General features: G+C 39.7%; 1 protein-coding gene across 6 annotated transcripts in view; it reads right to left on the reverse strand.

Annotated features, from left to right (window-relative positions):
* Nucleotides 1–643: 643 nt before the first annotated feature.
* pde1cb (phosphodiesterase 1C, calmodulin-dependent b) overlaps nt 644–25889 on the reverse strand; it is a 155451-nt gene continuing 130205 nt past the window's right edge. For all 6 annotated transcript variants that reach the window (XM_036138353.1, XM_036138355.1, XM_036138354.1 and 3 more), the window contains 10 exons: nt 25325–25425; nt 22255–22383; nt 21766–21867; nt 15002–15122; nt 12310–12391; nt 8412–8532; nt 4030–4205; nt 2996–3229; nt 1801–1863; nt 644–1539 (listed from right to left, as the gene is read on the reverse strand). In XM_036138353.1, the coding sequence (XP_035994246.1) occupies nt 1523–1539; nt 1801–1863; nt 2996–3229; nt 4030–4205; nt 8412–8532; nt 12310–12391; nt 15002–15122; nt 21766–21867; nt 22255–22383; nt 25325–25425 (1146 nt within the window). In that variant the 3' untranslated portion in view covers nt 644–1522. The remainder of the gene's footprint in view (nt 1540–1800; nt 1864–2995; nt 3230–4029; nt 4206–8411; nt 8533–12309; nt 12392–15001; nt 15123–21765; nt 21868–22254; nt 22384–25324; nt 25426–25889) is intronic.

The following is a 25889-nucleotide window of genomic DNA, read 5'->3' on the forward strand; positions in this document are numbered from 1 at the left end:
ACTTTGTTTCGGTCTACCACAGAAAATCACCCCAAAAAGGAAAAAACAAACAAAAAGAAACTGAAGTTTGTGGTTGTAACATAACAAAATGTAAAACCATTACATAAAGCATAAATACTTTTGCTAGGCACTGTTTAAAGTGAAAACTGACCCACGTTTCCAATATGGTACATATGCAAAGTGCGCAGTAATTACATCTTTTATATACAACCTTACAAGCTTTAAAATCCTGGCAAAAAGAAGCAGATTACGCTTTGGATTCGCAGCCTCACAGAAGCGTGAAAGTTTCGGCCGGCTATGTTGCGTACGGCAAACTGTAAACACGCTGATTATATGTTACACCAGCGACCAAGTATAGGAAGCTACTGTGACAAAACTGCACCGCTGAATAAGAGCAAAATAAAATAAAATAAAATCATTGACAAATTTAGCAACATTTAGCTCTTGCTACAGCTTCAAAACACATCAGAAGGCATCAAGTAAACACACAAAGTGACAATATTAGACATATGTAGTGCATAAATTGTACAGGAACCTTAACGCAAAACAAATATATTTTCAAAATGAGAAACCAAAAATTGGTATTTACAAAACAACTCAAACGCATTTGCACATGTGATATTTTGAAATTGCAAAAAAAAAAAAAAAAAAAAAGCTGCTTTCTAATTTTTTGGAATTAATTTTACGACATTTATCTTACATTGTATCTCGGAAATGTTTCCCTACCTGGACAGTGGATGGATTTATGCTCCATATCCATATTTAAACATTAAATATATGTACAGGAGAGAAAACACACACACACACACACCCAAATCAAAAAAAATTGTCCCTGGCTGCAAGGAATACAAATGCATTCAAATTGCACAAAGTTTAAGAAAATCAATAAGAAAGTAAACACACACAAAGTAGGTTTTTTTGTGGCTTTCGCAACCATAAGGAGCACTCAAAGGAAAATAGTTGTCTAAGTTAGAATATGTTTGTTTAAGGAGTACGTGGTAGTAAAACAGTACGACAGTGACGACCTGTGGCCTTAACCACAGTCTACCGTGAAGACATATTATGTACATGCAGTATGGGTGTTGTAAAAGTCAGCGTATGTGTTAGTGAGACGCAGCAAATCTCCCAACTCCCATCAAACAAATCTAATATAGATGTATACAGAAGGTGAAAGTGGAACTTTTATAAAACAGCTACATGAGTTGAGTGTAAAATAAAAGAATGCTGAACTAATGCAAATAGAAACTTTGTCGGAGGTCTTATCCTCACTGGTATCAGTTTATGGAAATCAAATTGTGTTACAATTTTTTTAAGTAAGGAGGAAAGAAGGAATAATGCACCTGGCTGTCGATCAACAGTGAACATATTATACGATAAAAGCAACTGAAGGACTGAAAACACAAAAGGAAGCAAAGGTGTGAGTTTTTCAATGGTCTGTAGAGGGCAGCAGAGTCCAACACCTGTCACACCTTTAAGTAGCGACAGGGCAGAATCAAGGTGGCCATGATGCTCCTCGGCGCTGTTATTCCATCACTGCCTCTGTTAGGGTGCAACAAGACACAAACTTCAGGAATTTAGGAGACAGGTTTGACCAAAGTCATCATCGGTTGGCATATCAGTCATTACTGCAACTCCCCTTGAACATTTTCAAGTCTAGACATTTTATTTTGTGTCTAGTTCACATCCACAAGCATAAATCAGCTGGTAAACATCTGTTTTTTTTATGAATGTTTAATGAAGTACTTATGACAGCCACGTTGGCTCTCTGTCAATAATTTATAGTTGTAGTTTTAAACCCACCGCTCATTTCTTTGTTGTTGTTTTCTTCACCATCTGGAGATTCGGCCCCCTCTAACAACTCTCCTGAAAGACAAAAATCCCAGTTTCATTTCTGAAATGTACTGATGGATTTAAAATGCAGGAGACACAAACACAGATCCGCGCACGTCGACGTTTAGACCAACAAATTGTTTTTGAGACGTTTGAAAAGGCGAAAAAAGAGGAGAACAAATTGACAACTGAAAGAAACATAGCCTGTCACCTAGAGGAAATTTGCAGTCTTCAACTAGCTTTAGTTGAATAGCTATACACTGCAGGAATAATAAGTACATTGATAAAGAAGGTGTTGAAGTTGTGACTTCTGGAGAAAGAAGCAATGCTTCGTTTATGGTCAGCGAGATGCTTAAAAATCAGTTAATGATCTACTTATGTTTTCTTATTAAAATGAAACTACATAATATTTTCTGTGGAGCCATGTCAACTGTTCATTCAGAGCTGAACTTTGACAGGGGCCGCTCATTTTGTTCCTTTGCCAAGTTGTGCTTTTTGCAGTTTTGGTCATTTTTAACCCGACCTTTTAGGGGTACAAAAATCTGCAGTTCTGCACAGGAAATGATACCCTACATGTGATCCTCCATTATAACTGCTGAAAGAGCTAACTGACCTGGAGACTATTTCAGTAGATCCTGCATTTGTAAATCGTATTACAGGGAACTCGCTCTTGTTTCTTCGATCTCTTTCTATCATGGAACATGCATGATTTAGAAATGTTGGTAGCCTTTTTGGAAATCTCTGAGCTAAGAAAAGGATTTATTATTTTAGGACATGGGCAGGCTGACTGACGTCTGCAGTTAGCATGACCCCCGTTAAACATGCCAATTGGTAATCTCTAGAAGATGCGAAGGACAGTTTACGATTCCAGTTTGTTTTTATCATATTGAATGTTTTACAGTGACAGTTCTCTCTTACACAAACAATGGGACATGGTCTCGGTTTTCAATATAAATAATGATCGCTCATCGCAGAAAGGCCAAAAAAGAAAATTTTGTTTTTGTAAAAGCTTCACACAAAAAACTGGAGATCGGAAAACTGATCAGTGCATTTTTACAACGCAAGACAAGTTTCTCTGTCAACTCACAATGCCGACGGTATTTCCTACAAATTCTGAGGAATAAAGTCTCGCCACCAATCGGATGAGAAAGTTCAAAGGATGTACCGTTCTGCAGCAGGGGACTCTGGTGTGTGGCGCTCCCAGGGGGCTTCGCCTGCTTCGCTTCCCCTGTGTTTCCATCTGGTGATCTGCTGACCTCTGCTGACTCTGGCACCTTGCTGTCTGATTTGTTCTCCTTCTGTTCGGGGTGTGCAGACTCTGTCTGAGCCTCCTGGGGTTCCATGGCCTCCTCCTCCTGAGCTCGCTCTTCCGCTTCCTTTTTAGCCCTCTCTTCTGCTTCTAGAGTCATATCAGGGATTAAGGATGCTTAGCAAGGTTGTGTCTTTCATTATGTACCCCCACCAGTCAATAATGACTCCATTTAATAAAGTATAGTGGAAAGGAGTTCATCATGTGATTTGTTCAAATTAACACCTCATAGAAGACAAAATGCCTACAAGTCTCCTGAGGCTGAAACCTGCGTTTACACTTTTGACCACTTGAGGGCAGCCAAAACACGCTTTGAAGAAGACGTTACTGTTCAGCCCTTATAAAAGTGGAGCTGGGCCTCTGTTGGTCATTACTTTTCACCAGTAGAGAAAGCTTTGTGAATCAGAGATGCAATGTTTGCAACATCCAATAAGTCCAGTTGTTCTCCGTTACACACTTAAGAGTGCAGTGATCCACACGGCTGCAGAACCTTGATTATAAATATGTTTATCTCCTTTGATCACCCAAGCAAACGTTTGCTTCTTCGCTCATTCATCAGCATCAGGAAGACATTTGAAATTCATTTATATTTGCAGATAAGTTACTTTCAGTCAATATTCCCACCCGTTTTTTCCTCCACAACGTTCACAAAAGCGTTTTTTTCCCACTTGGTTTGTTTACACTGTGTGCTGCACAAGAATAACACAAAGTGTGACACAATGGCCTGAAGGGAGGTAACCATCTGAGTATAACTGACCTCGAACCCTGTCTTGACCTAGCTAGAAGCAGTTCATCTTTTTAATCTAATTTTGCCATTATCATAGATGCTGCAAGCTTTACAGACGCACATGTCTTGCTGCATGTGGTGGACTGTGAAGGTTGAACTGTACCTTTAGTGGCCTGGGCTTTCCATCTTTCCCTGTTCTGATAAACCTCCTCGTTCCACAAGGCCTTGAAGTTTTTCATGTCCACCGTCAGCAGGGAGCTTTGGCCAGACGAGCCGCTGTCAGAGCCCATGCTCTTCACACTGTGCCTCTTGGTTTCATCGGAGCTAATACTGTTCAGACTGAAAAAAAAGGAGCTTTATGAAATAACCACATTAAAACACGAGTTAAAAAGACAAAAAGTCTGCAGCCATCGTTTCTCTGTTTGACGTGGCCAGAGGTCTGAGCTGTACTGACATCAGCAGGCTCCTTGCTCAGTATTCCCTTGGTTAAAAGAAAGTATCCTTTTGGTAACATTATTTTATTTTCCTTTCATAGCAGTACTCATTCTAAAATGAAGCATATACTGGAATATTAATTGCTGGTATTACAAACATCTTACAGCCGATATATGTAAAAACAAAGACAAATCACAATAATTAAAGAAAATAGAAGCAGCATCAGCCCCCAGTCACAAAGACACAGGGTGAGACTGTGTCTTTGTGACTGGGGTGAGTCTCACGCCTCACCCACATAGCTACGCCTACAACTCCTGCAATGCAGGACTAGTCTGAGTCCTGGACCCCCAGCAGTCTGAGACCCCCACCAAGCCTGGGCAGTAAGCAGAACCAGCCACAGAGCCCTGGTCACACCAGAAGGTAGGGATGCCCACCAGCATACCTCCTGTGGCCTGGAGCCGCCCCGATCCATCCACAGCAGCATTAGGCCACCCAACGGGAGCCCACCACTCTGGGAGGGGGGCCTGAGCACCCACATTGACAACACCCAGTCAAAGGGGCATCCTCCTGCCGGCCTTAACTACGATGCCAACAGAGACCCCCCAGGCCATCCCCACATCCCCAGTCCCCGCCGAACCAGCACAGGTGCAGGGGCAAGAACAAAAACTGGACAACTGTGTGCCCCCCCCCCCCCACACACACACATACACACACACCTGCAATAGTGATAGCAGGTGCGTCTATGATATGAAATATGGTGATAAATTCTAATGTGAATGTCTAAAGTGCATCCAAACTGGGCTTGTAGCTGGGGTATGCTAGACTCCATTGCGTGCTGACAAATCTCTAGTTTCAAACTAGTTTAAAAACAACATTTATGATGGATTGTTAGTTTAATTCACTAATTGCACTCAAAATAGAAAACCCTAATCAATTTAACTCTCTAGGGCAGGGATTCCCTAAGTGTGGTGGGTGCGCCAGCTGAAAACTGTAATGGCGGTGTTTGACGTGCAGCTGAGGTGTGTTGCCATGGGCGTGTTTACCTGCTGAAGATAACCGCTGTGAAACAATCAGAAAATAACTTTTTATTCCTCTGATTAATAACATCTTTATGGAGCGCTCTGTTATTGTTACTCTGTGCTGCTCTACCTAAAGCCCAATTTACACTACCCTTGTTAAACCGATCCAGGCCGAGCTTGGATCAGTTAACCAAGCCGAGCTTGGTTCTGATGACCGTTTACACATCACAAACTATCTCGGTTCCTTGGTTTCCTCGCCTCCTAGTGACGATATGCGGTACTACTGCTCTCTGGGATTGAAGGAGGGAATCGAGCAAATAAAAATGGCAGCGCCCGTAACATTCAGGAAGTTATGCTTGGTTATAATTGCTTTTTGTGGAGAGTCAGGCGAAGAAGGCAACCTTTGGTGAATTTACTTGACGGAGTCGGCTTTTGAGACGTGGATAAGACAAACGAACGTCTAATAAGGATTTACAGACGCAGGAAACAACGACAGACGCTGAGATATATCACACTGCTAAGCAGAATCATCACTGGAAATCATCTGTCACGGTAGGGAAGCTAGTATTTTTATGAATGTCTTAAATGTCAGCTGACCGCATTGAGATGACGCGGTCTGCTCATGCGCTCTTCGTTATCAGATAACTGAGATAGGGAAAAACCGAGCTGAACCCACCTCTGGAACTGGGCTGCATTTAACGCGGTCAGGTTGTGTCTAGCTCGGTTCAGTTCAGTTTGCGTTCCATTTACACTCGATAGTTATCTCGGTTACCGAGCTCGGACTGTTCTCGGCTCGGTTAAAAAAGGGTAGTGTAAACGGGATAAAAGTGTAGCTCGCTGACTCGCTCGTCATCGGACACAAATCAAATCAAACTTCATGTTTGTATTTTGCGGTGTAAATTGTGAATCAAACTCAGATTTAGAAGCTGGTACATGAAATAAACAAAGTGAGAACACACACAGGTAGATCATTACAAAAAATTTTTTTTTCCTTTTTGAAGATCGGAATCTGGAATGCTAACATTTATGTCGTCAGCTTAGCTATCTAGTATGTTTAGCTCACTTTTTGAAGGGGATTCAACAGTGGCACATAGCTGTTTATTATGACCTGGGTGAATTTACAGATAATAGTTTAGTGACCGCTTTATCCTCATGTGGGCACATTTTAAATTGGATTTACTAAGAAGGTGTTAGAACTAGAAAATCAAATGTTATAGTTTAAAATTATAACTAGTTTACATTATTAGGATCTAGTTGTGCTCAAGGGCAGTTCGCCCCTCTGCCAGTTATTTCCTCGGTTTTGAACCGACACATTACCATTTTGTTCCCTCCCAGTTAAAAATTTTGTACCTGTAAACAAAATATCTCCGTGTTCTTGTAGTCAACCAATGCATATTAGTTTATTTCTTTTATCTTTCTGATGCCTATTTGGTTCAGCTGGCTCTTGTGACACATGGGGGGTGGGGGTTATGACACCTGATCAAACCAAAACAACTTTGAGTAAGTTTTTATTAATACATAGCACTTGTAGGAGTCACATAATGTCAGAAATGACATAAAATCGTTTTGACAGCTGGTACAAAACATTCCGGAGGCATAAACTGGACATGGACTGGCTAAAACTGTAAAAGCAGGAAATAGCCAAAGGCTGAATGACCATCCCCCTTCAGATGTTATGTTCTTAGAGAACACACAGTTGTCCAGTCAGTGCCCAAACCTGAGGATCTTTGAGCGGCTCTCAACAATGTGACTCCCAAAGCTGTTAGAAATTACTTAAATGGTCCGCCTTTAATGTGATATTCCCAACTATGTTTAATTATTTAATGCATATCCTGAGACCAACAGCTATCGGCAACTGCAATCATGTCTACTTCAAAAGAAAAACTAAGTCATACCAGTTTCCAGATAAGATGAGATGTAAAAAATATATTTTGTTACAAAAAATTAATCAATTACCTCCACAGAGATTTACCAGGATTTATTAAATAAACATCATCCAGCAACAACAAAATGTGTCTGAGGTTTTAAGCCTCTACGTTGCACCTCTGACCATGAACACAGTAGAAAACAGTATTGCTGTCTAAACTGTGCATACTCCAGGGATTAAGCCCTGCAATCTTCATAATAAACCTAATGCTCTTCTTTTCTACAAGAAAAATGAAAAAAGTTGCATAATCTATGAAGATAAACAAAAGAAGACTGATAGAGCAGACATAGCTACAGACTACTGAGGCAAAGATAAATGCCATCAATACATTGCATGAGGAAAGCTATAAGCACACAGGTGTTAATGAGTACAGCCGCACTATCGGAGTTTTACACTCTGCTTCAACCGGAGCCTCACTGAGTAATGGTAATGATGGCTGTGAACAAAAAAGTCGAGGCTGATATTGATGTCTTGTTGCAGGCATGGCTGCAGAGCCAGGCAGTTAAAGAACTGGTTTATTATCCAATAAAAGTGCTTTCCAAGATGGCAAGTTCTTTTAAACAATCCCTTCAGTGCCGCTTACTTGTTAAAAACACAATATTAGAGGAGCTACGCCTTACTTATGTGTCACCTCTCAGAGCTTTGCACATAACTGATGTGTAAGACGGCTGGAGAGAAAAAGTACTGAGCCAACAAATTAAACCAGTGGAGAGAAAATCACTTCCTTATGTATCTCCACAGGCAAATGTGTAAGCCAGCCCAGCTTGAAGGCTCATTCATGATCATGGATGATGAGCAGAGCTTGACTAGCATCTCTAAAATGCCAATTTCAAGGTGTGTGGCTTCGCAAGATGAAAGGTGGAGACATTTCCATGCACATAAATGGATTACTCATGGGAGACTCATCTGCTGTTCTCAATACTTCCATTAGACATGCTGTTGTTGCAGAGGAGCTGGAGCGGTTCAGTCATGCAATTTAGGGAGCAGTTGCTCAGAAAGGTTTCAGAGGTGAAGGCTTAAAAAACATGAAATGTATTTATCCTTGATTAAACACCCTGGCAAACTAAAATCTGTTCACATTTATGCCCAAGTATTGCTCCATTGCTGTGCTACTCAGAAGCATTAAAAGATAAATCCTTCTCCAAAAAGTCTCTGTTAGCTTACCTTGAACGCCTAAAGCTGGAAAGACCAGAGTGGGAGGCCTCGTCAATAAGCGGAGTGACAATTCGCTCCATCATATCAGTCAGCACAGTAAAGGTAGGCACCACGATGAAGTCTATGAACCCTGGGGACAAATATATCAGCAAGAGATATTGTTGGCATCCCTTCATTTGCATTATGAAGTCCTCAGAAAGAAATATCAAAATATAACATATATCAAATAATCACTTTAAATATTTCACCTAAATGTAAACAAAATTAAAAAAAGTATTGGCATGCATTGCTTCGTGAGTATGTTCTCTTATTTATTATTGTTCCATCAGTTAATCCTATAGTTGTTGGCAGTTATAGAGTAAATTGAGATTATGTTGAGTACTGGGTGAAGTACACAGGTATGAGTTCAATTCAGGCTTGATCAGAATCCAAGGGACAAGCGAGGTGTCATAGTTTGGGTTTTGTTTAGTTTTTAGCTTTGGACTTCTCTTCACTCCTCTGTCACCAGCCAGTAATCAGTCAGTTCAATTCACCTCTCAGCCACCAGTCACTAACAAATCAGGTCAGTCCACCTTTCAGTCACCACCCTTCATTCGATCAGTTCCACCTGTTGTAATTAGTTTCACTCCGGTCACCTGTTCACTACTCTACTTATACCAGCCTCAGTCCACTCTTCGTGGCCAGATTATATCGAGCCATTCGGTGAGTCTAGTCCAGCGTTTGTGTTTGCCTGCCTACCTGTGATCTGACCCGAGTTTGCCTCCGGATTATCTGAGCCAGCCTGATCCCTGTTTTACCTGATTAGCTGCCTGTTTTCCTGACTTGATCTGCCTCCTGTTAACTGAGCCTGCCTGACCCCTTCCTGATCTGTTTGCCTGCCTTTTACCGTACCTGTATCTGTGCCCTGACTCTGCCTTTGGATTCTTATTTGGACTGTCTTTTGGATCTCTGTTCACCTGGTTCTTACTCTGGATCTGTGCTTGGATTACGGACTCTAGTTTTTACCTTCGGTCATCCTGCCTGCCTATGTCATCCCGGTTCTAAACCATCGCCTGCCATTAATAAACTGTCTTTAAGCATTTCCTGTCTTGTCTGGCTGACTCCTGGGTCCTCTGGTTCTGTTCATTACACGAGGGTCATGCACAGAAAGAGCAGAGGTTGGCAGACAAATCAAAAATGTAGACAAAGCTCCAAGGTCAGGGCTAAGAAACAAGGTTGATATCCAGAACAAGCTCAGTTGAAGTCAAACTTAGACAAAGTACGGCAGGAAAATCCAGGCGATAGAACAAGGGCTTAACATTTCACACAAAACTGTACATAGTGTATATTCATTGGGTGGGGGAAAAAAAATGCTGGACATCTACTAATCAATAATCTGACACTCAACCAGTGGCTGTGGAGTGTTTAAAGGGGCCATGACAACAAATCTTAGTTTTCTGAGGTTTTGGGGGTATAATATGGCTGTCTGTTGTGTTGATGTCTAAACCCGGTACTCATCGACCTGCTCAGGGGCAGTCAGCTTAATTGCTTTGCTCAAAAATGATCAGATCAGAAAATGGGTTATCTTTCCACATATTCATATTCTCAAATCAGAGCAAACCATCAAGCAAACAGCCTCCCCCTTCCTCCCCCAGCTGATGCACCAGCTGTGAGTCGTGCTAGCATGTCTGACTATTCCTCTTGAGAGGAGGGAGGCGGAGCAGCCCCAGATCATCCTCCCTGTATCAGCTCGAACAGGAGACAGTCAACGCAGAAGTATATTTCATTTCTAAATGTTTTCAAATGTAAGAAAGGTGTGTTTGTAACTTAAAGATCCGTGGCATGTCAGCGCCATGATTTTCCTGTTGCTGCCCGGCAGAGCTAGCGATCCTCTGCAATCACCGCAGTGACTGTGCTGTGACTCCACGGTGGTGGAGCTAGCAGCACGCTACATAAAGTTTCTGTGTCACGGGTACACTGGCAGCGGGTTCTCCGCTGCAGTAGTGAGGAGAACAACTGGATCCTGGCAGCAAATTCCAGTGTGTTGCGACAAGGTCTGGGTCTGTGGTACTCAGACTCAGCTGCAGTGCAGCCGAAACAGCTCCCCCACCGCGCCGTAGTCTATTTCGCTATGTATTTCAATCCCACTGTGTTGAATCGCGCCGCCAGGTTAAAGACTGCTCAGCTTGGCCTGGCCTGTCTGACATCCTGCAACACAAAGATGTTGCACCGAACAGGGAGGTGTGGATGGAGAGGGGAAAGGTGTTTGGGGGTGCGCGTTTGACTGGGTTTCTAAATATGGTAAAAGCTGCATATCATTACTGCAACAGACGCTTTTATTGAGGAGAGACATTTGGCTTCACATAACAGTTGACGTTATTTTTCCTATGAAATTCTTTGGAGAATTTACATATACAGCAATATCAGCTACACAAAATGGTTTATACAGCGACATCATGGCACCTTAAAGTAGCGCAAGAAACAGGTGCAACGCAAGAAGCTGATTGCAGTGGAGCTCCACTGCGAATCAGCCTCATGTTTCTCACCTGTGAGAAACATGAGGCTGATTAGAGCATGTGCAGGGGGGTGAGGCAGGTTGTAGACAACAGACAGGCACAAATAGTGACACCCACGAAGGTGGAACATCCTAATCCCACTTGTGCTTGAGCAAGAGAGCAAATGCCAGCTTCTGAAAAGGATTAAGAGGGCTGATTGGGCTGATCGGGTATGATTCAGAAATGACAAGTGAATCAATTATGTCGCTTCGCGATTGTGGAAGAAATCCCCGTCTTTTCCTTCCTGACTGCATTCTCAGCCTACAACATAATAGTATAATCTAAGTAGAATCTAGTTAAAAAAAAAATATTATAGTGCTCTTAGTGATCTAAAAGCCTGGGAACTCCCAGATTGATACTAAATGTATTTATCTTTTTACCTGAGTCCTTCATCTGTTGCACAGTGAAGTTGAAAAAAACGATAAACATGCTGGTAAATGTAACCAGAGCCCATTTCATCAAGTTATCCCTCCAATCATTGAAAGATTAAGAGACTTGTATTTCAATACCATTTAAAAAGTAAAAAGTTGACGTTCCTGTATGATTTTTGCCCATATTTACTCAGCAAGAGACCTTTTGTTGACGTTTAAGAATGCGTGTTAGAATGTGCTAGCAGAAATCCTGATGATTCATTAAGGGATTAAATATTAAAGATTTACGATTGTAAAACTACTAAAAATAATGATATTTTAAATATTTGTAAACATTAACAATCTTAGCTAGCCACCTTTCTAAGGGTACCAGCTGGCTACCTGAACAGTTACGAATTAACTTGCTAATATCAGCTTGTTATACTCACATTACTCTATTAGGAACAAATTGCAAAAAGGTAAAATATTTAGGCACTTGAAGACTATTACTAAATTTGGCTGGTGTTTATTCTATGATTGTGCTTAAGCCTATCTTTTCATGTTCACAGCTACTGCTGAAATCAAAATAACAAAATGGTGTTAAACTTAACTGGCTGTGAGTTAAGAGTTTAAATACTTTTGAGTTATTACAAAAAGTCAAGAATTTCAATGATAAATACACATTTGAAACATAATTAATAGTTGTTTAAGACAGAAGACATTTGTTTCAACCAAAACACCCTCAAACATGAATTTGTCAATCATCCATACAGCAACAATGTACACAAACACATAAACAACTTAAGATGTTTCCTTCAGTATCCTGCTTTGCTTTCCCTCTGTGTGGGTGTTTTTAGCATGATTGCCCATCAGTCTACACTGTGACCAGTTTTTTTGCACTTTTCTTTTACTTTAGATAATAAAGGCTATAGGCTTTATTTCAAGAGAGCCTCCTCTGAGAAACAAGCTTTGAATCGGGTGGGTGGTGTTACAAAAGGGAGAGTAGCGGGAGATGCAACTTACCAATCTGAGACTGTGCAACCAATGTGGACTTTCTGTCGCACAGTGGAGAGAACGGCAGCCCTAGTTCGGCTTCTTTGTCCCCCTGGAAACACATCAATTTCAACAGTGAAAGGGCTTTAGATTGGATCCTACAAAATTACACCACAGCCTATTGGCATAGAGACAAGTCACTAGACTTCTGATTTGTCTGAGACCCACCCAAAGTCCTTTCAGGCCAAAAATCTGTTTCATTTTCTCCTCCAGTTTGTCACAAAACTGATGAGACGGGCGGTCAAGACGCAATATTCTTTGGATAATATACTTTTTCTGTCAATTCGCATCCCAAGAGACAACAGGCTTGTAGAAGCAGATACAATGACAACGGCAATGACAACAAGTATCAATAATGAAACAGATCAAAGGAATGTGGCACCAGCTACACCAAGGTCTCTTTTGATAACATTTTTAAAAACATAATTTATCATTTATAGCCTATTGTTTTATTAAAGAGGACATAGTGTACATTTAATCTTCCATGGTGCTTGTCTCTTTTTTAATTAATGCTTATGAGTACATAGCCCAAATTTAAAGATTTTTTTTTTTTTCTGAGGGCATTTGCTGCTGAGGTTTTATATTAAAACCATTAATCAGTCATACCGTCATTTTATCCTTGATATTTCTTTTCAGCTCTATTAACCAAGGAGGAGAAGAGACAAAATAAATCAACAGTATTGTACTGATATTATTAGAAAGCTTTGCTTCATTTGTCATTAAAAGGCATGTAGATTTATTCCTTTAGCCTGTCCCTTTTTGTCACGTTGCAGCCCGTGTTTCGAAAGGTTCTCTACTTCGCTTAGGTGATGCTGATTAAAGGGTTGGAGTTTTGCAAGAATACCTAACAGCATCTCATACAGTCAGCAAATACCCTGCCATGTTAGAGGATAAGGCCAGAAATCAGATGTTTTTTTCATGTCATGAGGAAAACTGGTATCTGGAAGAATAGATAGAAATATCCTTTATTGTCGATTTAGCTTAATTAAAGGGTCACTCAACACTAAATCAACGTTTTGTCAAAAAACTGTTAACATGGCTGTCTTATAGTACTGGCTACATTTCCTGGTCGTTACTTTGACATATTTGTGCATAAGTGTTGAATTCCTGCTTTTGAGTCTAACATTGTCAGTGCGGCGCCCTCCTAGGGTGGTCTTGCATTTAATTTTGAACCTGTGTTGCCATTGGTTCCAAAGTTTTTGTGATGTAACTTGGAGAAACTAATGTAGGTAGCTCTGCTGCTGTGGGGTACAAAAGCAGCTCCCTCTTTAAACAAAAAAAAAGAAACACCTCCATCTTGTGCCTCCATAGCGAGCAATGCTGCTCTTTTCCAACCATCTAGCACAGTGGTCCCCAATCCTGGTCCTCGAGGGCCGGTGTCCCTGCAGGTTTTACATGTGTCCCTGATCCAACACACCTGACTTACTTCCCCAGTGTGCTGTCAAGTTCTCCAGAGTCCTCCTAATGACCTCATTATTTGACTCAGGTGTGTTGAAGCAGAGTGACAATTAAAAGTTGCAGGACACCGGCCCTCGAGGACCAGGATTGGGGACCACTGATCTAGTGACTCTTTTCCTTCAAAAAATCAACTGGCAAGAAATCTACCAATATTTTATGTGGTATTGGCGAATTTACATGAAAGCTGTGCAGTTGGTGTCTTGAACCAGCTGGGTACAGGCTGCTTTGAGACCCCGGTAAGTTGGATATTGGATATTTGTGCTCCGCAGCTTCAACAGCCAGCCAGCAGAGCGGCAGCCTCAGATCAGCCTCCCTTTATCGGCTATAACATGAGGCAGAAGCCGATGAAGCAGCGGGCCGCCAATAACCAACCTAAATCTAACTTCAGCGCGGTTGCAGTGAGATCTTTCCTACTTCCCTATTGATGAGCAGGTGAATGCTATGAATGCTTTTATTTATTTTAAATCATTCATTCCCTTAGTTCATCATTTTGGTCAGTGCCTGCTGTCTTTAGAGTAGTTTCTAAATAAAGTTGGTTTGGCCACACACACACCCACACACACACACTCACACATATATATATATATATATATATATATATATATATATATATATATATATATATATATATATATATATATATATATATATATATATATGATTGCAGTCCTAGGGTGGTCTTGCATTGAATTTCTTGGTCTTGCAGTCCAATCTTTTTTAGATTGGACTATATATATATATATATATATATATATATATATATATATATATATATATATATATATATATATATATATGATGATATATTGCAGTCCAATCTTTTTTAGATATCATCCTGGTATTTTACTAGCAACTTGTTCGCTTTTGAGAGTCCCGTAAATTTAGAACAGAGAAACTGCAAACTGTGCGTAGATGGATGCCAACACTAGAGCCATAATATATCTCATTACGGCACTTTATCTGCCAATAAAACCATCTGGTTTACACATAAGAGCATTGTTAACATTCAATCAGTAAACACTATTTCATGAAAGAGCACCCCATATGGCTTTAGAACCAGATCAATTTCTGACTTAGTTTTGCTTGCAGTAATAAATTGCCAGTTTAACATAAATTCCATTGTACTGAGATCAACAACAGGTCTTGTTGTTGATTCAAAAAGCCAATGAAGCTCCCGGTCAAATTGTCAGGAGAGCTCATTCACCTGTCTAAAGAACTCCTCAAGCAGGGAGGTGGTCCATCGGTGGTGGAGGTCCCAACTTTTGGCTGGATGGCTGATGTCAGCTGTGTGGAGAAGTAGGGAGAGGGCTTTGGGCTTGTCAATTCTAAAAAAGAGGAAAAAGAAAGAGATGCAACACTTATCAAGATTGAAAAAACAAAACCCTTCGGTTCCAAAGAGTGTACTTTTATAAGGCTGCTGAAAAGCATGGAAACCAGATACGGCAACCCACATATGGGAAATGTAACCCAGCAGAAGAAAGCTCTATAACTGCATTACAAATGTATTGGCACTAGACTTTATCTTATAAAGTAAGCTCATTGGTTTGTATTTATTATGTGGTAGCAAACCTAGCAAAGAAAGAAACAGATTACCGTACATACACTGAAAATGCTAACACAACAAATTTGTCCAAGAGGAAAAAAAGGAACAATTTATGAAATGACAAAGAAAAGGCAGCTTCACACAAAACATTCTGTAAAATAAATGTAATGTCAATTTAAATTGGACAAGATCACGGTAACAAAATAGAACAGCTTGATGCTTTTGGTCAAAATCCTGCCTCTCTCATTTTATGCAATGAGACGTACAGCCCCGGCAATAATCATCTACTTCTCACCTCCACCTACACACCGATTGTTCAGCACCAAGCAGCGATCAAAAGGATTGTGAGGAGGTGATCGTGGAAGCTGGAGAAACTTCAAGAAGCTATGATGAGGCCACTGGCTGGGATGCACTCGGTGATTGACATTGTTGTGACATCAATGCCATGACTATGTGACAAACTGCATTAACTGTGGAGAGCACAGTGTCCCGCAGCACAATGCGGCGCTTCCACAATAACAAGACCTGGATGGACATTATCTGAAAAGCCTGCTGAACATAAGGAAAAAGAGCCATCTGGGGGCGAGACACAGAGAGTTACTGAAGAGAGTGCTCAAAAAGCTTTGGTCGGGCAATGGTGATGTTGAGAATAAAAAGCTGGAGCGTCGTCTTTGGCAGAACAGTTTGTTGCATGTCTGGTCAGGGGATGAAGAAGGTCGCTGGCTTCAAGGTGAAGTGTGATTATTGATGCAACCCTGGATGAGAGACACTTATTTTGAACCATTTTCTTTAAAAAAACGCATAACGTTGTGCACCATTCCTCTCTCCTGCCTTCACAGAGCCTCCTTGAAACCAAAAGCTTCTCTATCAACCTCTTACTGTCACCTTAGACCTCTATCATGGCCCCTAACACAACCGTAACAAGATCTGCACTCATACCAGCATGCATTCTGCCTTTTAACCCTGTTTTTACCTTTCTCTACCTGGCAGAAAGATGAACAGGTAGCTGGAACGACTGACCGCAAAACATACAAAAAAAAAAAAAAATAATAAATTAATTAATTAATAAATTAATTAATTAATTAATTAATAAAATAAAAGCAGCTGTCAATAAATATAGTGTTAGCTCTAGGATTGTAAAAGCCCAGCTACGTGGGACTTCACAGTACCCCTTCTGGTTTAGCCTGGGTGCCAGACATCCTGTCTCTCAACAGTTTCTGAAAAAAAAAAAAAAAAAAAAAAAACTCATTCATTTGCCCTCAGCAGCTAAGGACCACCTACTCTAATATCCCACATCCTAAAAGTAGAGACAGTTATTTGCTCCTGTAAATAAACCCAGACCCATTACAGTGTGATTGCTACGATAGGGTCAGAGCTGCAGATGAAACCACTAAAACCTTTCTCCGGTATTTCCAAGATGAATCTGTCTGTGGCGCCATGACAGACGTGTTTCAAATTCAAAAGTAGAATACGGCATGTATGTCTGGAGGGGGGTGTTACTACATGGGTTTTTTTTTTTTGGTAAATTCATCAAATTTAAGTCAAGGGTGAATATTTGTGTCACCTGCTTTTCACACATTCTTTGATAGATAATTCTCAATTTTTGAGCTAAATCCTGTCTAATAATGAGCCTTGTTATGCTATTATTGTGCATTTGAAAGTTTTTGTAAAAATAAACAGTCTCTTTTGCTGCCTTTTCTTTGCATCAGTGTGCTCCTACTGTATATACACTCACAGACAAGTAATACTGACATTGAGTAAGCACTAAACTAAAGCCAACACAATTTCATTCCCAGAAATAAATATCCTTTCCCTTGGCAGAAATGTTAACACATTCTAGCCTTCATTCTGACAACTAAATCTTTAACCTTAAAGTTTTACATGATCAAAATTTGTTCACAGTTTTTTACTTGGATGCAAAGCCGATTAAACCCATAGAAATCCTGGCTTTACGGTGCATTTTGGGGTTAACTGTTGCAGATAAAAGAGGATCATTATTATATATAAGAACTTCTGCCCCTGTTTATTGGAGTGGATTTAGCAGCACTAATTTAAAGCTTAGTATTCTTATGTTGAAGTTAACGATTTTGTGAAAAAGAAGAAATGCATGTCATTGTTTTCCCTTTTGTTTGTAACATAGATTTAATTTAAAACATAAAGGAAATGGCAAAGGATTCATACGAATCCAATCACTTTGCACAAAAGTCTTTTAACAATATGAGCTTTCAGCACAAAAAAATAACAAGCCAAGATTCCAATGCCATTTGTTTCATCACAAAGCCTCTGAAAATCACTGCATGCTGGGAAACTCCTGTGGAGCACTTAGAGGTGAGATGGTCAGAACAATGACACACACGTAGCGACATAATGTGGCCACCACTGCACACAGTTTGCCCAATATGCTGATGAAACAATAGAGTATCTTAGGTCAGAGACAATTTTATGTCTGCTGCAATACAGACTAACACAGGAGGCTATTACTAGTCACAGCAGCAACTAATACCAATAACACAGCGAGAATGCCTTTAGGACAAAATATGTAATGTTGCTGTTTTTTTTACTTCTGGATTTTGTACTTTCTTTTGTTTACTCTGACAAATTATTCATTTTCAGTTTCAATTGATTTCTTGAAGCACATGAACAAAGATCAGGGATAAATTAACCATTGCTGCAGAAAGTTTGCTTGCAAAAAAAAACAAAACAATAAAGTGTAGTTTAAGTTTAAATTCAAGTCATTAGAGACATTTATAGTCATGTATAGGCCATAAAACAAAAGATCTATAAAAGGCTGGATAATGTTGTTGTTGTTGTTGTTGTTGTTTTTTTACCATAAGCTCTTAGTATTAACATGATCTGAATCTCATCTCAGATTTATAATAGGGCTGGACAATAATTCAATAATAACGTATATCGATCGATAGAGGTGTGGTTCAATAAAAAAAGCTCAATTAAAAGGTTTGATAGAAGAACATTTTTCCTTTCTTTAGCATTTTACTCTATAATGTTGGGCAATACTACATTCATCACATCATCTCAATCAATCACAGACCCAGGAAAGCTATGCAACCTTCAAAGACTTCAGAGAGCACGTGATCTTATTCTTTTTTTCTTATTTAAAATTTACACTTTTGGTAAAAAGTTGGTTGAATGAAAGCTTGAGTTTGAATTCAGTGTTCTTGGTCTTAATCATTAAGGAACACCATAAAATGGGCAGGGCTGCACTAAAAAATGTATGTTTTAATTTTTTTGCTAATTATCGATCAATATGATTTCTATTTTATCTATATGCTTTTTTTCTATATCGGCCTGCCCTAACTCATAACATTTCTATCATAATGTGAATGCCTGTACATTAAGAAGACATTAACACTGCCAGCCAGGGACTCAGAAAGTAAACCAGATATATACATGAAGAAATATCAGACTTTTTCCCTCCCTATTTTCTAAATGGCAGAATATTAACTTTTCTTGAGATATTTTTGTTTATTTCCTCTGATTCCGGTTAATACCATGCTTCTGGAGATTCACATAAACTGGTACATCCTTGGGAACAATGTTCAGATAGCTGAAGGTGCCCTGTTGATGTGGTCAAACAATTATATGCTAGTATAAACAGCGTGGGAATTTCCAGTTATCATTAATCTGCGTCCAACAATGAGAATGATCTAACTAGTCTGATTGACGTGTTTTGGTGCGAAATGTGTGAATCAACTCCAGAACAGAAGGAAAAGACCTCGAGAAAATACCTCCTGAAGCTAGTAAGAGGGTCTCACTGTTTGTAGTGAAACAAATCCTGTACTCACCTAACCCTATTAAAAGATTTTGGCAATCATAACTGACTGACAACTGTAAACGTTTAATTTGCATTGAGATTCATTTTTTTTTAATGAAATGCATGTACATAGAAGGTTTCAACATTATGTAGATGCCAAATGGCATTTCTATTCTGCTGTAAGCCATCTAATAGCCACTCACAACACAGGATGAACCAAAAAGGGAGAAGAAGAAAAAAAAAAACCTGTTTAATCAAACTGCCACCATTAGGCTAATCGGTCCTCTGCCCTGGATCATAGCGTGAAGATGCATCCTCCCACCTCATCAGAAATGGTGTGTAAAATATCACCTGATAACCATATCAAAATATCTTGTTTAATGGTCTGATGCATGAACGAACAGACACAGACGGATATGAAAAAGAGGCCGTCTTAATGGAAGAGACACACAAAGTACACGAAAAACACTCTACACGAGTACACAGAGTACAAGGTTAAACAGGGGTGAGAGTGACTGGCTTCCATTTTCCTGCCTTCCATTTATGGCAGATTGAGTCTTGAAGTGCGCTCTAAGCAGGCCTGCAGCACACTGGTTTGAATTACTTCACATTAAAGTCTATTCAGCATCACTGCTGCCTGCAGACTGCAATCTCGTGTTTATGTGCATGTGTAAGGACTACTGCAGTCTGATTACCCTGCAGTCAGCACTGTTTGAGACGTATTCACAAATCCACATAAAACCATTTACAAAAAAAAAAAAAGATAATTTACATATAGCTATACGTAGGAAGCCAATTGTCTCCACATTGGTGCCTTTTAGGATTTTATTTTTTTTTTAGATTGCTACACATAATCAAAAAAGAATAGCCTGAAGGTTTAACAAGTTCCGTGTAGCCCGCTGTTTCTCAGGGCTGTGTCTGCATCAGCAGGGGTGACTCATCATGTTATGTGATAGCTTGCTTGATAGTTCGTTTACTTCTTTTCTACAACTTCACCCCTTCCTCTGCTTGTACCACAACTGGTAGCTATCTTGCGGGCACTTGAATTGCGCAAAAATTAGATTGTGTTAGGAAGTACCGGAGGATGCGTACACCACTGCTGACCCGAGCATGCCGTGTGTAAAAAATATTTACTGAATTTCTAGATGAACTTTACACAGTTTTTTTTATTTTATTTTTTATTTACCGTTATGTCTCATTGAGGCAGTATTTTCATCTTGTAACCACAAGAACGCTCAACAAAAATGACATTGTTTTTTAATGGAAAAAACAGGATCAGAGAAAGAGGAGAAGTTCCGATATAATCTTCGGCCTAGTCCACATGTGGCCGGATATGAAGGAAAACGGATGACTTTTCAAACCAAAAATCTGTTTTTTGGTTTGAATGAAATTGAAAAAATTGTTTACAACATGTGTTCGCGAGCTCTACGACATCTCCGATGTTTATTTCCTACCGGTGTTACAACGGCAACCACACAGCATTTCCTGTCTTCCTCTCGGTATCGAGACTTCAAAGTAAAAGCATACGTGGAACGTTATAAACATCAGAGTTGGTTCAGATCCTCTTTGCTTGTTTGGTTTTACAAGCCCGTCTACACCAATATGCTGAGGTGCAAAGGAGAAAGTGCGTTTTAGAGGTCAGCTGTTTTACATCATGTCTCCCTCCCGATACAGAGACAAAATTATGGTCAATGTCTCCATTGTTTGAAGGATTCTGACTGGCTTGTGTAGGTTTTAGCTTCACCATACACTGCCTCCTATGTGTTTGGCATGTTTAAAACGATCCACAATTTTTACCAACAGAACGTTTTTTAAACAAAAAACATTATTACATTTGTAATTACAGTTTTTAGAAACTCAGTGAATCAATGCAGTCAACTGAGCTTCCTTATATATCTTTTAACAAACTGGCAATAAAGGATCAATTTTCACTGTCCTGTACCAAAAACTCGAGGATTCACATTGTGGTAATTGTTTGCTGTTTTGTCTTGTAACAATACATTTGAATCCTGGCCTGGGCTCTCCAGCCTCCTCCTAAAGTCTGCTGGAGGTAAACACCTGTCCCCAGCAACCCTGAAAGGATAATTAGGGAGACATTGCATGGGTGGATGAGTGTGTGCATTCATGGTTGTGCATCCTGGTTATCTGTGACTTGCCCTTCAGCGGACTGCCGACTGAAACGGACTGCACATTACTGAATCTGAATTTGCAAACATGACTGGATAGTATTGGAATGCATTGGATCGTTCTGAATTAATTTTGGACTAGAGTGGGTTCTATATCATTGGATATTAGTCTGACCTGTTTGTCTTGTAAAATGCATTTAGATGACCTTTGTTGTCTATTGTTGCTATAGAAATAAAATAGATTAAACTGAATGTTCTCACTTCAAAACCATGTGATGTAGACCCCACTGCTTAACTTCATTTCTTCTCTAACTTCGATAAATAAATATATCCCATCGAGGTTTCGGATAATTTCTTTCGAACATTTGCCCATCCTGACACATTTTGTTTTGCATATTTTGTCTTGAGCAGAGGATCACAATGTGAGGATCGCATACTGGTCAACGCCTAGTTACCTGTTATGTGAGTTATTACAGCAGCATTGTTGTAGCATTTCACAGAAACACATTAACTTTAAACAGACTGACCCTTCAGGTTGCTGTAGATAGTTCTTCATGGCCTTGACCTGCTGGAAATGACAGGACATGTCCGTGGCCAGCACCATCTCGATCACCAGAGCCCGCAGCTCCCTGGGTGAAGATAACAGGGAAACAAACAAATTAGCCACAAGCAGCTTAATCAACTATAAAACTTGCAGGGTAAAAGTAAATGAAAGCTATTTATAATATTGTATTTAACAATGGCCCACTTAATTACATAAGGAAATGGCTTTTATTTTACTGAGTGTCATTACATAACAGCTTCAGTCATGTAGTTAAAGCTTGAGGATGATCTAACTAGCCTGATTTATATCAAGAGTCAATCCAGATAAAAAACATTGTTTGACACGCAGCGATGAAGTGGTGTATGATGTCAGATTGTTCTGCTTGTTTTATTCCGTCTCTGTCTGCAAACATTCTCAGAAGGGTTTTTCTTTCCCCTTAAAGTCATTTGTGTCTTTCAAGTATGCAACAGACCTCCAGTCATCCTTGGAGAGGTTGTAGAGGATGTTCATTTCATCGTCGTCCTGCAGGAGGCGGTAGGCTGCGCTGACGTGATGACTCTCCAACACTGAGCGATCGTTGTACAGGATGGCTGTGTCTGACCTATCAGATGAAGAAAAAGTTTATATATATATATAGATATATATCTATATATAGATATATATCTATATATATATATATAGATATATATCTATATATAGATATATATATATATATATATATATATATATATATATATATATAGATATGCCCTGTGATAGACTGGCGACCTGTCCAGGATGTACCATGCCTCTCACCCATTGAATGCTGGAGATAGGCACCAGCACCCCTCGCGACCCTGTGAGGGATAAGCGTGCATAGATAATGGATGGATATATATATATTAGGGCTGGGCAAGTTAACGCGTTAATTTCGCGTTAATTCATTAGACTATTAACGGCGATATTTATTTTATCGCGCATTAACGCATGTTGCTCACATGCTTTCAGTCAGTGTCAGTCAGCAGGCGCGCTGACTGCAGCGCGCTGTCACGGCAGCACTCTCCCGCTCCCCTCCCCTCTCGTACATGGCTCAGCCGCGCCAGCCAATCAGCACGCAGGCTCAGCCTGGCCCGCCCACTCAGCTCTCACACAAACTTAATACACAAACAGCTGAGAGAGACCGCAGCAGCGAAAAAACATGAACAGGGGAAGTAGCACCGTTTGGCTTCATTTTAATACCGTAAATGAAATCAAGCTGTATGTTTTGTAAAAAGCCGGTTAATTTCAGTGGAAACACAACAAATTTATCTAAGCACGTGAAAAAACATGAAAACGTCGAGCCCCAGAAACGGAGAGAGGAGACGAAACTTCTGTCATTGCCCCGACAGACCCACAGACGTCTCCAGGGAACATCCAGGTAGATCAGTGGATGGATGGATGGATGGATGGATGGATGGATGGATGGATGGATGGATGTTACTGGAGCCCACACATAACATGTAATTAAGACCTTGAAAGAACCCAGTACATATATTAAAAAGTGTTATTTAAGATAAGATAACATTAGCTAATCCTTTTTTTATCCCACGACGGGGAAATTTATAGGATTAAAGCAACAGGCAGGTGCACACAATACAGACAAAATTACATAAGGATTGAAATATATAAGAGGTGGATTAGCGAAAAAACACTGAACATAACATTATTATTATTATTATTATTATTATTTAATTGTAATAATAAAATAAAAACCTCAAAACCCAAAAGGTCAACAGTTTCATGATACATCAAGCTTAGGGACTGGCTAATATACAGCAGGTCAAAAAAGGCCATATTTTGGCTGCAGTGCTTGCTGTTCTCTTATGAAGAAAAGATCAACTAGTGCACTAAATTCAATAGATGGGTTGAAAATATCCAGTATAAAATAAGTGCTACAAATGTTACAACACTTTTGTTCATATGGCAGCAGAACATTAAAATAAAAGTGCTCTTTACACTACTTTTGAATTCATTCGTGGAGTTTGTAAATACAATGCGATTAATCGCGATTAATCGCGATTAATCAGGGCGATTAATCGCGATTAAATATTTTAATCGTTGCCCAGCCCTAATATATATATATATGTGTGTGTGTGTATGTGTATGTGTGTGTTTGGGTTTTATGAGATAAAATATAAACAATCCTTGATGGATTCATATATTAGTTCACTCAGTAAAGTGCTTCATTTAACGTCAGATTAACGTCAGATTGAAGATGATAAAACTTTATAGAAGATGTAAACACATTTTTAATTACTCAAATCCCTTATAACAGTTTTTAACATTTTCCTGTCAAATTGTCTTCCTCCTTAGGAAGCAAGGAACACGTAGGGTAGTGCCTCCTGACGGTCCGATACAGGTACTAAAATAATAGCGTGATTAATTACAAAACAGCCTTACTGTGACCTTAACTGTGACTCAATCTGGCAAGATTAGTTGTGAAACTGATGGGTAGATCTCAGTTGATGAATAGTGTGGTGTGGCGAGATAGGGGGACGGAGTACGGCATTGGTGTGTCTTTGCCAACAAGTGAAAATTACTTGTTATGAGGTGTTAGAACTATCTCATTTAATGGGTAAGTAACTGCAGTAAAGATAGCTCAATGGAAGAGTTGTGCAAAGAGTCATCAGTGGATAAATAAGTCGAACACATGGTGAGGTTAATATTTTTTCAAACTAAATATTTTCTCTAAAATAGAATATCCCAAAAACAGCAGTTAAAATGAGAATCTTGACAGATCAGTGAAGTTGCGGCAAACTACAGGACAGGCAGACGAGCTGCACGCGGCTCAGGGGCCGCATGTTCACAACTCCTGATCTAGAGCGTTCACTTTAACTCTGGGTGGTGAAAATGCTGCTTGTGAAACAATAAACCTCCAAAGTAAATTTCATGTAAAATTATTTTCCTTTCCATTTTGCTAAGTTAATTCATTTCTCATCCTCCTTGCATGCACGGAAACATGGGTAAACTCACACCTAATATAGCAAATAGTTTTCTTTAAAGATAGAATTAACTAATATTTTTGGAAGGTAGTATAAAAATATACAACAAAAGGTTGTAGAATTTATACAATTTCTAAAACAAGTTAAAGAATCTTTTTGTGTACTTGCCCTTTCCTACATTTTTTCATCCTACAACCACAAACCGAAGTGTCATGATGGGAATATGTGTCACAATAAACACAAGGTAGTGATTAACTGTAAAGTAAGAGAAAATCTACTGATACAAACACAAATCTGCATTTGGTGGCGTGGTTCTAACCTGATACAATATTCAGAAATTTGACTACTATTGCAAAGCATTATGCGAGTCAGTGTTCCTTCTAACTTTAAACATGACATTTTTGAGGTGGGGTAAAAATTGAACATTTTTAAAGGCTTCAACTCTTGCGTTCATCTACACATCCATCCTGTTATTATTGCACTGCGGGCGATCACAGTGTGAACTTAAAGCCCCCTTGCTGTAAATGAAATCATTGATCGAGTGAGTCAGCGCCATGCATTTTTGATTTTATCATCCATTACCTTGTCTGGATGTGGAAGTTGTTTGTGGTCCCTGTGTGCTCATAGTCGTGCACCGCAGCCGCAAAGATCATGGCGAAGATCTCCAGTTCAGTCAACCAATGCTGGAGGAGGAGAGGAGGAGACGTGACGGAGGTCGAGGATGAAATATAAAAAGGATTATACCGGAGAGGAGAGAAGCCAATGAGATGGAAAAGTTGAAGCATTTGACAGGCAAGGAAGATAGAGAAGTAATGAATGCAAGAGGAAAGAATGGACATAGATTAGGCAAGAGAAATGAGAATCCAGTGATAGGGAATGCAGGGAACGGCACATTAGGCCATAAAGATATTAGGAAGGAATAAGGTTTAAAAGATTTAGAGAGAAATTGGGCTCGAGGAATACATTAGCATCAGAAGTGAAAGTAAACAAAGGAAGTACCGAAAAGGTTAGAAAACCAAAAATAGAGAACTCTAGATAAGATAAGGTCTATTGGGAACAGTCTCTTATACACCACCCTCCCACTGTTCTTTCTCTCACTGTCACTATGGTTTTCCCAAAGTATAAATATAAACAAAAAGGTCATGCT

Source organism: Fundulus heteroclitus, chromosome 6, assembly GCF_011125445.2.
Source record: "Fundulus heteroclitus isolate FHET01 chromosome 6, MU-UCD_Fhet_4.1, whole genome shotgun sequence".
In the NCBI taxonomy this organism is placed as follows: Eukaryota; Metazoa; Chordata; class Actinopteri; order Cyprinodontiformes; family Fundulidae; genus Fundulus; species Fundulus heteroclitus.